The sequence below is a fragment of the Pristiophorus japonicus genome, chromosome 2 (assembly GCF_044704955.1).
Source record: "Pristiophorus japonicus isolate sPriJap1 chromosome 2, sPriJap1.hap1, whole genome shotgun sequence".
Lineage (NCBI taxonomy): Eukaryota > Metazoa > Chordata > Chondrichthyes > Pristiophoridae > Pristiophorus > Pristiophorus japonicus.
In genome coordinates this window covers 281,564,777-281,577,802 of record NC_091978.1, presented here as the reverse complement: position 1 = coordinate 281,577,802, position 13,026 = coordinate 281,564,777, and the positions used below count along the sequence as shown (strand labels likewise).

Genomic DNA, 13,026 nt, shown 5'->3' with positions numbered 1-13,026 from the left:
ACATTAAAAATAAGAGTTAAATTATGTTAAGACTTTTATATCTTCTCTTAATAGACTTTTATAAACAATTTTCTGTATAATTTTCAATTTATTAGACAAGGAGGGGGTAAAGTATGGGTTTATTAAAAAAAAGTATTTCTTTAATCATACTTTTTCTACCTGTTATACAGTAACAAAATTCATAATTCTTTTCACTTTTGCTTTGTTTTATTCCCTATCCATATTAAAACTGCATTCTTTCCAAATTTTCACACATTTTATTTAAAAACAAATCCTCAATAATGTCCTGATACAGAGCGTATTTGTCATCAACCTATTTTCTTCTCATCAAAATGGCAGTTTCATAACAATGAGTTCTAAACGTAACTATAAATGTAATTTTAAGTATGCTGATACAAGCGCTCTATTTCAGAATTATAAAACGTCTTTTGTACCTGCCATATTTCCATGGCTTGTACCAAGTGTCTGTAGGATAAGTTGGAGTTCTCGAACTGCTGCTGCTGCTTCGTCACCACAGCACATATCTGGCTCCATAACAATCTCGATCAAACCAACCCCTGCAATCAAACAATATTTAGCAAATATCTTTTGAAAAAAACCCATCATTTTAAGTCTAGGGTGGGGAGAGCTGGAGTTGGGAAAAGAAGCGAGATGGAAAAGCAAATTTCATGTCGAAAGACAACCTGAAAGAACTTGCATTTATATCATCGTCATAGGCACTCCCTCGGAATCGAGGAAGACGTGTTTCCACTCTTAACATGAGTTCTTAGGTGGCTGTACGGTCCAATACGAGAACCACAGTCTCTGTCACAGGAGGGACAGATAGTCATTGAGGGAAGGGGTGGCCGCATGATCTTTCCGCTGCCTGCGTTTGATTTCTGCATGCTCTCGGCGACAAGACTTGAGGTGCTCAGTATCCTCCCGGATGTGCTTCCTCCACTTAGGGCGGACTTTGGCCAGGGTCTCCCAGGTGTCAGTGGGGATGTTGCACTTTATCAGGGAGGCTTTGAGGGTGTCCTTGAAACGTTTCCGCTACCTACCTTTGGCTCGTTTGCCGTGAAGGAGTTCCGAGTAGAGCGCTTGCTTTGGGAGTCTCATGCCTGGCATGCGAACAATGTGGCCTGCCCAGCGGAGCTGATTGAGTGTGGTCAGTGCTTCAATGCTGGGGATGTTGGCCTGGTCAAGGACGCTGTTGTTGGTGTGTGTCTTCCCAGGGGATTTGTAGGATCTTGCAGAGACATCGTTGGTGGTATTTCTCCAGCGACTTGGTGTTTACTGTACATGGTCCATGTTTCTGAGCCATACAGGAGGGCGGGTATTACTACAGACCTGTAGACCATGAGCTTCGTGGCAGTTTTGAGGGCGTTGTCTTCAAACGCTCTTTTCCTCAGGCAGCTGAAAGCTGCACTGGCGCAATGGAGGCGGTGTTGGATCTCGTCGTCAATGCCTGCTCTTGTTGATAGGAGGCTCCCGAGATATGGGAAGTGGTCACGTTGTCCAGGGCCGCTCCGTGGATCTTGATCACTGGGGGACAGTGCTGTGTGGTGAGGACAGGCTGGTGGAGGACCTTTGTCTTGCTGATGTTTAGCATAAGGCCCATGCTTTCGTATGCCTCAGTAAATACGTCAACTAAAAAAACGTCATTTTAAGTCTAGGGTGGGGAGAGCTGGAGTTGGGAAAAGCAGCAAGATGGAGAAGCAAATTTCATGTAGAAAGGCAACTTGAAAGAACTTGCATTTATATAGTGCCTTTATCACATCCTCTGGTAATCCGAATGTACTTTACAATCAAAGGATTTTTTTTTGAAGTGTGCTCATTGCTGTTGTTATTGTAGGCAACTGTGGCAGGCTATATATACAAAGCAGTTCCCACAAATAAAAGAAATGCATGATCAGATAATCTGCTTTTGGTGTTGATGGTAGAGGGAGAAATGTTAGCTCGGACACCAGGAAAACACCCTGCTCCTTTTTGGATAGTGTCTAGGATATTTTACACCCATCTGAACAAGCAAAATTGATTTAATGTCTCGTTGGAAACACTGGCCGAGAAACTGGTCGTGCTGAAAACTGGAGGTAGGCAGCATGCACACCCAAAGATGAAGGCCTGAGGCTTGTTTGAAATAGGATTTCAGGCCTCAGCTACATATTATCGAGGAGCTGTGGACAGCAATCGGGTGTCCCGATGCAATTCACCAGGGTGCTGGAAAATTTGTCTGGCTCGGATGCAAAGCCAGCCCGCAGGTAATTCATTGCGGGTGGGCGTGAGTGCGGATAGCAGCCCACTCCTCCTCGCTCCACATTAAGATAAGTAATAAAAAATGAAAATTTAGCCGTTCTTCAGCAAGCTCCAGTGGTCCCTTTAAGGTCACTGGTTAAGCCACTGTGCACCCAGAAAACTGAACAGAGCATGCGCAATGTATGCTCCACCCAGACTTTGCAGAATTTGACATTAGTGTCCTAAAGCAGGCATTAGGCCCCTGATTAGTATATTCAAACCCAATGCCTGTTTTAGGTGGACACCCCACGCCCACGGAAGTTGCCAGCTGCCACTTCTGGGGGTGGAGGTGGGGATTGGACATGGGATATCAAACCCAGAAATTGCCCCCCCCCCCAATTCTATTTTTCATGCAGAAATCAGGCATAATATGGGCCAATTTCTCGCCTATCAACTCTGACAATGCACTGAAGTATCAGCCAGATTTATGCAGTCATGTGCAGAGTGAAGCTTAAACCCACAATCTTGATTCATAAGTGATGCACAGTTCAACTAATATAATGAAAGAAAAAACATTCAACTTAGTACAAATATTTGGGAAGAACTTACTATCTATCTGATTAAATATATCTACAGTAAGGAAGTATTGGCACAAAATATTTTGTGTAGTACGCTGAGGTATATTTATGGTAAACAGTAAATTTAACTGTGGCAAAATGAGAAAATATAGCTAATCTGATTTTGGAAATTTTTCAATATACAATAATTCAAACTGAATGTACTTTTTAAAGGCTATACAGGATTGTATTTTAAAATTTACACAGCTGTTCTAATGCCCCTTCCAACTCCCCCCGATTAGCTTACTGTATATATGCAGTATGGCATTGAGCCACAGAGACCAGGAGCTCAAAGTTTCAATCTCTGCTTTTTAATAAATTAGATGGGGCACCAGTCAAGGATGGGGCCCTACAATTAGCCTCAAGTTTCTGATCTGAGGAAACTATAAATATTTTTTTTAAGGACATATTTCTGATTACTTCTACTGCTGATTCCATTCCAACAATTCTTGGTGGAAATCTGCATGTATTAACATGAGATACACACAGGATTGTGCTCAGCTGCAATTGCCCTCAGTCAAATAAGCTGCTGACACCGAGTGTCCAGGCTTATTAGCGAAGGGCTACTTAGCCAGCACTAGAGGACCACAAGCACCTGTGGAACCATATGCCAACATAAGTCACCTCGGAGGAGGGATGCAACAAGATAACCAGAAAGAAAATGGGATTGGGGGGGGAGGGAATGATGCAAAACATTACTGTTTTTATAGATTTACGTTGCATTTATATTAAAATTGCTGGAGGCAGCCCCATCTCCAGCAACAGTGCTGTAATATGAATTAGATGGTGCACAGGCCTTTAGACATCTTTTCTTCTAAGGCTACCTGCAGTAACTAAATCTGTAAGCAATACTGGACGTTGTGTGGCGTCATTTTGTTCTGGCCTCTGATGGGTTAATCCAACAGTCAGAAAGCTAAAAACTTAAAACAAATTCAGTGTTGCCGACGGCTCTCTGAATTCCATCCCTGTATAAACTAGGTAAATTTATTGCACTAGCAGAATTTATGCATTGCAGAACCACTTCCACAGCAAATGTATTAAATGGGATGACCACCGACAGTTAAGAATATACCAAATTTGAGCAACTAAGTAATGACAAGCCAATATGGCTAACCTTATAGGCCAGCAAATAGCTACGCCTCAAAGACCAGGAAGGTCCCAGGGTCAGTTTTGATGTGTGCGGAGTTCGATTTCAGGTAGGGTGGTCGTAGGAATGCTACAATTGGCCTCAGTGTCTTTGGGTTAGGGATAGAAAAATTGGCAAGACTTTTGCTACTAATTAGGATCCAGCAGTCATTATTGGATGTGCGTACATATGAATGTTTGGTAATGACAGGATCAGCTATGATGCTCCCAGGAGTTGAACAGATCACTGAGATTCTCTGTCCAGGTTCACAAATGACAAATGGACAGTTGGGTGATGTACTGGACGACCAGACACCCATAAAACCCTACACCAGCAGCGATTCTATGCCATCAAGAAAGGAGGAGAGAGCAGAGAAATTGTTGGTAGAAAAATAATTAAAAAGAAACTACATAACCAACATAACCTCCTTACTTTGAAGAATCTTTCAAATTATCAGAGATTTACAGTCAACATCAAAATAACGACTCCAAAATGGAGGACATGTCCTTGTCCCATACATACATGGAAGTAAAACATCTTCACATAGCCAAAACTGAGTTTAGACACTAAACAACCCACACCCCTTCAAACAAGCACTAATACTAAACTAATGCAATGGAATAATCAGTCCATATCACTTCATAGTTGGGAACACAATAAAGATAAATACTGTTCCTCCCACTTATTCCAGAGTCAAGGTGTCAGTTTGACAATTTTGAAACATAAGATTACATAAGATATACAGGTCATTCAGCCCAACCAGTCCATGTCGGAGTTTATGCTCCACTCGAGTTTCCTCGTCTTTCCTCATCTAACTACAGGTGCAGTGCCTAAAATCCAGAACCCTCGGGACCGAGGCCATTCCGGATTCCGGGCTTTCAATTTGCTTTCTGACGTCACGCATCTGGAAACACCCGAGCCCAATTTTGGGTATTTCCGGATTTCGGAATGACAGAAAGGTGGGGGGGGGGGGGGGGGGGGATTCCCGCCGAGGAGCTGTTCGGGCTATCCGGCACCGCCGAGGAGGGTGTCGTCGGGCAGAGTGGAGCATGTTGTCGGGCGGGCGGGGCCCCACCGAGGAGCTGGTGTTCGGGCGGGCGGGCCGACCCCGCCGGAGAGATGGTGTTCGGGCTATCCGGCACCGCCGAGGAGGATGCCGTTGGGCGGGCGCACCCCGTCGAGGTGGTGGTGTTCGGTGGGGGGGGGGACGACCCTGTCGAGGTGGTGGTGTTCCGGGGGGACGGACGACCCTGTCGAGGTGGTGGTGTTCGGGGGGGGGGGGGGGGGGGCCGACCCTGTCGAGGTGGTGGTGTTCGGGGGTGGGGGGGGGGGGAAACGACCCTGTCGAGGTGGTGGTGTTCGGGGGGGGGGGGGACGACCCTGTCGAGGTGGTGGTGTTCCGGGGGGACGGACGACCCTGTCGAGGTGGTGGTGTTCGGGGGGGGGGGACGACCCTGTCGAGGTGGTGGTGTTCCGGGGGGACGGACGACCCTGTCGAGGTGGTGGTGTTCGGGGGGGGGGGGGCCGACCCTGTCGAGGTGGTGGTGTTCCGGGGGGACGGACGACCCTGTCGAGGTGGTGGTGTTCCGGGGGGACGGACGACCCTGTCGAGGTGGTGGTGTTCGGGGGGGGGGGCCGACCCTGTCGAGGTGGTGGTGTTCGGGGGGGGACACGACCCTGTCGAGGTGGTGGTGTTCGGGGGGGAACGACCCTGTCGAGGTGGTGGTGTTCGGGGGGGGGGGGGGGCCGACCCTGTCGAGGTGGTGGTGTTCGGGGGTGGGAACGACCCTGTCGAGGTGGTGGTGTTCGGGGGGGGGGGGCGACCCTGTCGAGGTGGTGGTGTTCGGGGGGGCGGGGGGCCCCCTGTCGAGGTGGTGGTGTTCGGGCGGGGGGGGGGCAGACCTCGCCGAGGTGGTGGTGTTCGAGGGGTCGCCCCTGTCGAGGAAGTCGTTGGGCGGGCTGGCGAGAAGGCCCCAAGGTAAGGGCAGTGGCAGGTGAGGCGAGCGGGGCCAAGGGGCGGCGAGATGAGGCCCGAGGTCAGGCAGCAGCGTGGCCCCGAGGTCGGCAAGAGTCATTGGGACCGGATTTCGGAACATTTTACGGATTCTGGATGACCCTGCCACCGATCGTCCTGGATTCCGCAACTCCGGATTCTCAACACTGTGCCTGTATCAGCATAACCCTCTATTCCCTGCTCCCTCATATGCTCATCTCGCCTCCCCTTAAATGCATCTATACTATTAATTTCAACCACTCCCTGTGGTTCCACATTCTCACCACACTCTGGGTAAAGAAGTTTCTTGTGAATTCCCGATTTGATTTCTTGGTGACCATCTTATATTGATGGGCAATAGTTATGCTCTTCCCTACAAGTAGAAACATTCTCTCTGTATCCACTCTATCAAAACCTTTCATGATTTTAAAGAACTCAATTAGGTCACCACTCAGCCTTCTCTTTTCAAGGAAAAAGAGACCCAGCCTGTTCATCTTTTCCCGATATGTATGCTCTCACATTTCTGGTATCATCCTTGTAATCTTCTCTGCACCTTCTCCAGTGTCTCTATATCCTTTTTTTAATATGGTCACCAGAATTGTACACAGTACTCCTAAGTGCAGTCTAACCAAGGCATGATACAAGTTTAGCATAACTTCACTATTTTTCAATTCTACCCCTCTAGAAATAAACCCTAGTGCTTGGTTTGCTATTTTTATGGCCTGGTTAACCAGTGTCGCTACTTTTAGTGATTTGTGTATTTGTACTCCGAGATCCCTTTGTTCCTCTATCCCACCAAGACTCGCACCCTCCAAGTAATAAGTGACCTCGCTATTCTTCCTACCAAAATGTAATACCTCACATTTATCTGTGTTGCAATTCATTTGCCAATTATATGCCCATTCTGCAAGTTTATTAATGACTTCCTGTAATTTGTTGCAGTCCTCTTCAATATTGACTATCCTCCCCCAATTTGGTGTCATCTGCAAATTTAGAAATTGTGCTTTTGATTCCAAAGTCTAAATCGTGAGTATAGATTGTAAACAACTGTGGTCCCAACACTGATCCTTGTGGAACACCACTACCCACCTTCTGCCATTCTTAATAGCTACCCTTTACCCCTATTCTCTACTTTCTGTCTTGAAGCCAACTAGCTATCCATTCTGCTACTTGTCCCCTGATTCTGCATTCTCTGACCTTATTCATTATAGTCTATTATGTGGTATCTTATAAAAGGCCTTTTGAAAATCTAGATCAACAACTACTGCATTACACTTGTCTACTCTCTGTTACCTCTTAAAAAATACAATGAGGTTGGTCAAGCAAGACTTTCCCGTTTGAAACCATGCTGATTTTCATTATAATATTTTTGGCTTCTAGATGTTCTACTTTCTCCTTTAGTAGTAAGTCTGTAATTTTTCCTACCACTGATGTTAAGCTGACTGGTCTATAGTCTCCTGGACATGTTCTATCTCCCTTCTTAAATACAGGTATTATGTTAGCTATCCACCAGTCCTCTGGCACTACACCTTGTTCTAATGAATTATTAGAGATGTGTAGTAATGCCTCTGCTATCTCCTCCCTAGATTCTTCTAAAATGCACAGAAGAGGTAGCAGAGGCATTACTACACATATTTAACCATTTAAACGTTTCCCATTGCTGTTCTACGTCATTGTTTGCCAATATTGTTGTCCATTTTATTTTTCCAAGTTTTATTCTCAGCCTGGACAGTCACAAGTTCCTCTGGGTAGGCAACAAACAACAAATATGCCTTATGTGCCTTCAGCTGCCTCAACAGGAAGTGTGACTCAGGCCTAGAAATTGGATATGGCCCAAAAACAGGCTGAGTCCATGGGCCAGCGCTATTTGCCTGCGCCTGTTCAAAATGGTGCAGGCAGCACCCAAAATTTATGCTGCCTGCTTATTATAATGATTGGAGTGCTGAACTCAGCACTAAATGCACTGATTAGCTTAGCGCTCAATGGGTGGGCCAATATCAAGTGCAGTCTAATGGCCACTAATGTTTGGCCTAGGCTCTCTGCACTACTTAAAGACGAGGTGCTTTATTGCAAAAGCACCTCATTGTAAAGCAAGCCATTGCACAGCAATCAAGGGAGCAAGCAAGGTGGGGTTCTCAGATACAGCACTAGAGGCCTTGGTCCTAGCTATGCAACAAAGGCAGGCTGTCCTGTACACTCAGGGTGGCAGGAGGCCATCCATGGCCATTTGCAGACGGCTGTGGGAAGAAATAGCCGACTACGTTACAGCTATAGGACCTGGATCCAGTGCCAAAAAAAATTTAATGACCTCACATGGCTGGTCAAGGTGAGCGAAGGCTTCAGCAAATGCGATGTCCCATCATCTGCACCACAAGCCTCAGAACACACTGTTCAATACAACACCACCACCCCCCCCGCCCCGCCTCCCCAATCACTTACCTACCAACAATCTCTAGCTATCACCACTCATACCTTACAATCATGGATTCACTTCACCCTCACAACCTTACCACTGTTGCTCATACCTATATCCTATGCTTTGCACACACTGACAGCTATTCAACTATGGCAGGCACATCACCCAAACACATTGCACTGCACTCACCGACACACTTCCCTTTCTATTGCAGGCCAAGGTGGCACATAACAGGAGGAAGCAACAGCAGACTGGTGGCGGCCAAGCTGCAATACAGAACCTCACTAACCTGAAGGAATCGGTGCTTGACATCATTGGAGGCGCGGTGACGGAGGCTATGGCCACGGGAGAAGTTGAAGCCATTGCTGGTGATGATGGTATGGTCATACTTAATCCTTCTTCTCATATCACACTTATCCCACGATCTCCTCTCATTTACAAGCTGCACATGCTGTATACATCGATTTTCCCGCCTCCCCTCACCACAACCCGATCCTTGTGTCCTTCTGCTTTCAGATACCCAACAGGCCAGCCTGTCCCCATGTTGACCAAAGTGAAGGAGGAGATGAACAAGAGACACTGACACTGCTTGGACACTCGCAGACACCAGCTCAGAAAATTGCACTGCATGGAATTGAGCGGGTAGAATAGAGGCGGGATAAAGAGGAAATAGCAGAGGCTTTGACCATCATTTTCCAGTCATCTCTGGCTTCAGATATGGTGCCAGAAGACAAGAGGAATGCTAATGTGGTACCTTAGCTTAAGAAAGGAGTAAGAGATAGACCAAGTAATTACAGGCCAGTCAGCCTAACCTCGGTGGTTGGAATATTATTGGAAAAAACTCTGAAGGACAGGATAAATCATCATTTAGAAAAACACGGATTAATCAATGACAGTCAGCACGGATTTGTTAAGGGAAGGTAATGTCTGACTAACTTGATTTAATTTTCTGAATAGGTAACAAGGAGGGTCGATGAGGGTAGTGCGCTTGATGTAGTGTATATGGATTTCAGCAAGGCTTTTGATAAGGTCCCACATGACAGACTGGCCATGAAAGAAATTCTTACTCTACTCCCAGACACCTTATAAACCATGTTTGTCTGCTCAACAAAGACAGACAACACAGCAAACCTGGAATGAGTCCCAGGCAACCATTAACTGGTGAGCGATATGGAAATAGGCCCAAAGCACTACCACCTGCAGAAAGTAAATCCTCCAAACAGCACCCCTGAAAAGGTCATCGTCACTCATCACTGAAACAAAAATGAGAATACTTGAAATAGAAATTATAGCCACCTGTATTTTAAAAACAGCTGTTGTTATTTCCATATCTTCACACACTTCTTTTGGAGAATAGTCTGAAGCATTGGAAGAATTTGTAGGCTGATTAGCAGTCTGACAGGCCGTGACATGAATGCTCCTTCCATGGCCGTAACCACCTTCATATTAGCCAAAAAGGTGGTTAGTCCTATACAACGGAAGGGTTTTATGGGCTCCTACAGCCCATATGATGATGATGAGGGGCCACCCACTCCAACCGGACGCAAGTATCCCATTGCATGTCAACCCAGAATTCAGACCCGGAGCTGTCTGGAGCAGGGATCAAACACCTTCTGACTGACAGGTAGGAATGCTACCACTAAGTCAAAGGCTCACTCCTTAAAAATGGGTAAAGTGCCCACTTTGTACCGTCAATTTTACTCTGTGCACCTACCAGCCCTATTTAAGTCGATTAACGTTTGGGTTCTTGCATCATCATGGAGACTTTTGCCGCTATCCTGTTCCAGTTGGATCTGTTTGATTCGCACCAATTTAGGTATCACTTGGTTCCTGGTCTTCCCAACACAAAGGCTGTACGCAAGACTTCCATTGACGGCAATTGGACATCTCTGCTGTGTTATTTGATATCCGACCTACATGCATAACAACAAATACTTTTGAAAATGTTTGCAGAAGAGTCTTGACTTCAACCGGACCAAATTCAGAGATTTAACTGTCATGAATCTTTGATACAAAGTATATAAATGGCCTTCAGGATGTGCTGATAAATAGTTTTTTAAACCTGTTATTTACACTTCTCTTCTCACAGCAAATTAGCATTATTAAGCTGCCACCAACAACAGCAGCCTTGTTGTTGGAGGAGCATGGTAAAATAAATGAGGTGGTACATTTGCCTTTGCAACTCTGTGAGCTGATAGTAACATTACAGAAACTAAGGACAAATGAAACTCAAGCAGCACAGTAGGTATCTAATACAAAATAGCTAAAAAGCAGAGATGGATAAAGCCTAAACCATATAGGTGGTCAGAAGGAGGGGAGATGGCAATAAAATTAGTAGAGCATGAATGCTGCATTAAATGATCTTGGCTGGAATCGTAGTAGGAGGCCTACAATTGGCCTCAATCATAGAATCATAGAATCATAGAATGGTTACAGCACGAAAGAAAGCCATTCAGCCCGCTGAGCCTATGCCGGCTCTCTGCAAGCGCACCTCAGCTAGTCCCACTCCCTTTTTCCATAGCCCTGCAACTCCCTTTTGAAAGCTGTGATTGAGTCTGACTGAGTCTGCCTCCATCACCCTTTCAGGCAGTGCATTCCAGATCCTAACCACTCGCTGTGTAAACATTTTTTTTTCTTATGTCGCCTTTGGTTCTTTTTCCAATCACCTGTTTCCTCTGGTTCTCGACCCTTCAGCCAATGGGAACCGTTTCTCTAGCTCTACTCTGTCCAGGCCCCTCATGATTTTGAACACTATCAAATCTCCTCTCAATCTTCTCTGCTCTAAGGAGAATAACCCCAGTATCTCCAGTCTATCCACATAGTCTATCCACATAGCTGAAGTCCCTCATCCCTGGAATCCTTCTCCTAAATCTTTTCTGCGCCCTCTCTAAGGCCTTCACATCCATTCTAAAGTGTGGTGCCCAGAATTGGACACAATACTCCAGTTGAGGTGGAACCAGTGTTTTATACAGGTTTATCATAACTTCCACACTTTTGCACTCAAAACGTCTATTCATGAAGCTCGGGATCCCATAATCTTTTTTAACAGCTTTCTCAACCTGCCCCTGCCACCTTCAACAATTTGTGCACATATACCCCATGGTCTCTCTGTTCATGCACCCCTTTAGGATTGTACCCTTTAGTTTATATTTCCTCTCCTCATTCTTTCTACCAAAATGCATCACTTCACACTTTTCTGCAGTAAATCTAATCTGCCACGTGTCCACCCATTCCACCAGCCTGTCTATATCCTCTTGAAGTCGATCACTATCTTCCTCACTGTTCACGTTTTGTGTCATCTTCAAATTTTGAAATTATGTCCTGTACATCCAAGTCATTAATATATATCAAGAAAAGTAGTGGTCCTAGTACCGACCTCTGGGAAATACTATACCTTCCTTCAGTCCGAAAAATAACCGTTCACCACTACACTTTGTTTCCTGTCACTTAGCCAATTACAATACCACTGCGTTTGGGAGAGGGAGAAACAATGGCTCTGAAACTGTAACCTATCACCTTCAGGAGAAGATGAGAGGAAATTGGCAGAAAATGGAGGGAAAATTTATATTTTAAAAACAAAAGGCAAAGCTCTGTAAGCAGATCACTGATCTAACATCTTGGTGGCTGAAGCACGGGACGTAAAGACACTGGGGAAAAGTTGGGAAGTGTGCTTAGGGTAGAAAAAAAAACAGGTCAAGGCCCATAGTGCAGGAAATTATCACAGTTGAACAGAATAGGAGAGAAGTTGCCCCAGTAAAGGGAATTGATATTTAATGCTTCAATCACTGCAAAAATGAAGATTGTTCCCCTAAAAAAAGTGGCTCAAGTAGTTTGCAATATTAATACAACTATTTCATACCAAAAGCTCAAGGACACAGCACAATCATCCCAATGAGCAACAATACTGTTATTTAAGGTTTTGTATTTAATGTTGTTATTAGTGATGATATTAGTTGCCACCAGATGCTATGATTTCAGATATTTTGAAAACATCAAATATTTGAAGGAAAAAAAAGCTTCTCAGCAAATTTTAATCCATTCAAACACTATGAAGTAATATATAAAAGGTGTGTCATTTTCCTGCAACACAGACTGAAGTACAGCTCAATGCAGCTAGATAAGATTGTGCTACAGCAGTTCAAATTGCAGGATCCGCGCAAAGCATACATATGTTTAATGGCTTAGTGAGACCAATAAGCCTTCTAAATATCAAAACTTAAGGGAACTATGGGGCCCAAGTTTCCACAAGAAAAAAAACGGGCGCCCTTTTCGCGCCTAAAAAAAGCCTCGATATTCTCCACCTACTTACAGGTCCTCTGGCCCTCGGCGCAGCCAGCACGAGCTGTGGGGGGGGGGGGGGCCGAGCCAGGTCCCTGTGCTGAAAACAGTGCCGGGACCTCTGCACATACGCGCTACAATCGGCACGCAAGTGCAGTAGCTCCAGGCACCGAACTGTGTGGGAGGGGCCCGAAGCACGCAGCCCCTAGCCCTGGCTGAATGGCCTCACTGGGGCTGCGTGAATAAGGCTCCTCCCACGGCCAGCTCCTGCTCCCCACCCCCGACAACCGCCCCCTCCCACCCCCAAACCAGGCCCGACACCCGCTCACCCCCCCCCCCCCCCCGCCGCTGACCTGACCAGACCCGACCCGAGACCCGCTCC

The 13,026-nt window shown here is 45.9% G+C and overlaps 1 protein-coding gene across 1 annotated transcript in view; it reads right to left on the bottom strand.

The window, feature by feature from the left end:
• Window positions 1-13,026, bottom strand: part of gatb (glutamyl-tRNA(Gln) amidotransferase, subunit B) — a 101,092-nt gene that overhangs the window by 63,058 nt on the left and 25,008 nt on the right. The window contains exons 4-5 of the mRNA XM_070871448.1: window positions 10,081-10,279; window positions 435-557 (exon numbers count right to left, since the gene is read on the bottom strand). Coding sequence (XP_070727549.1) covers window positions 435-557; window positions 10,081-10,279 — 322 coding nt within the window. The remainder of the gene's footprint in view (window positions 1-434; window positions 558-10,080; window positions 10,280-13,026) is intronic.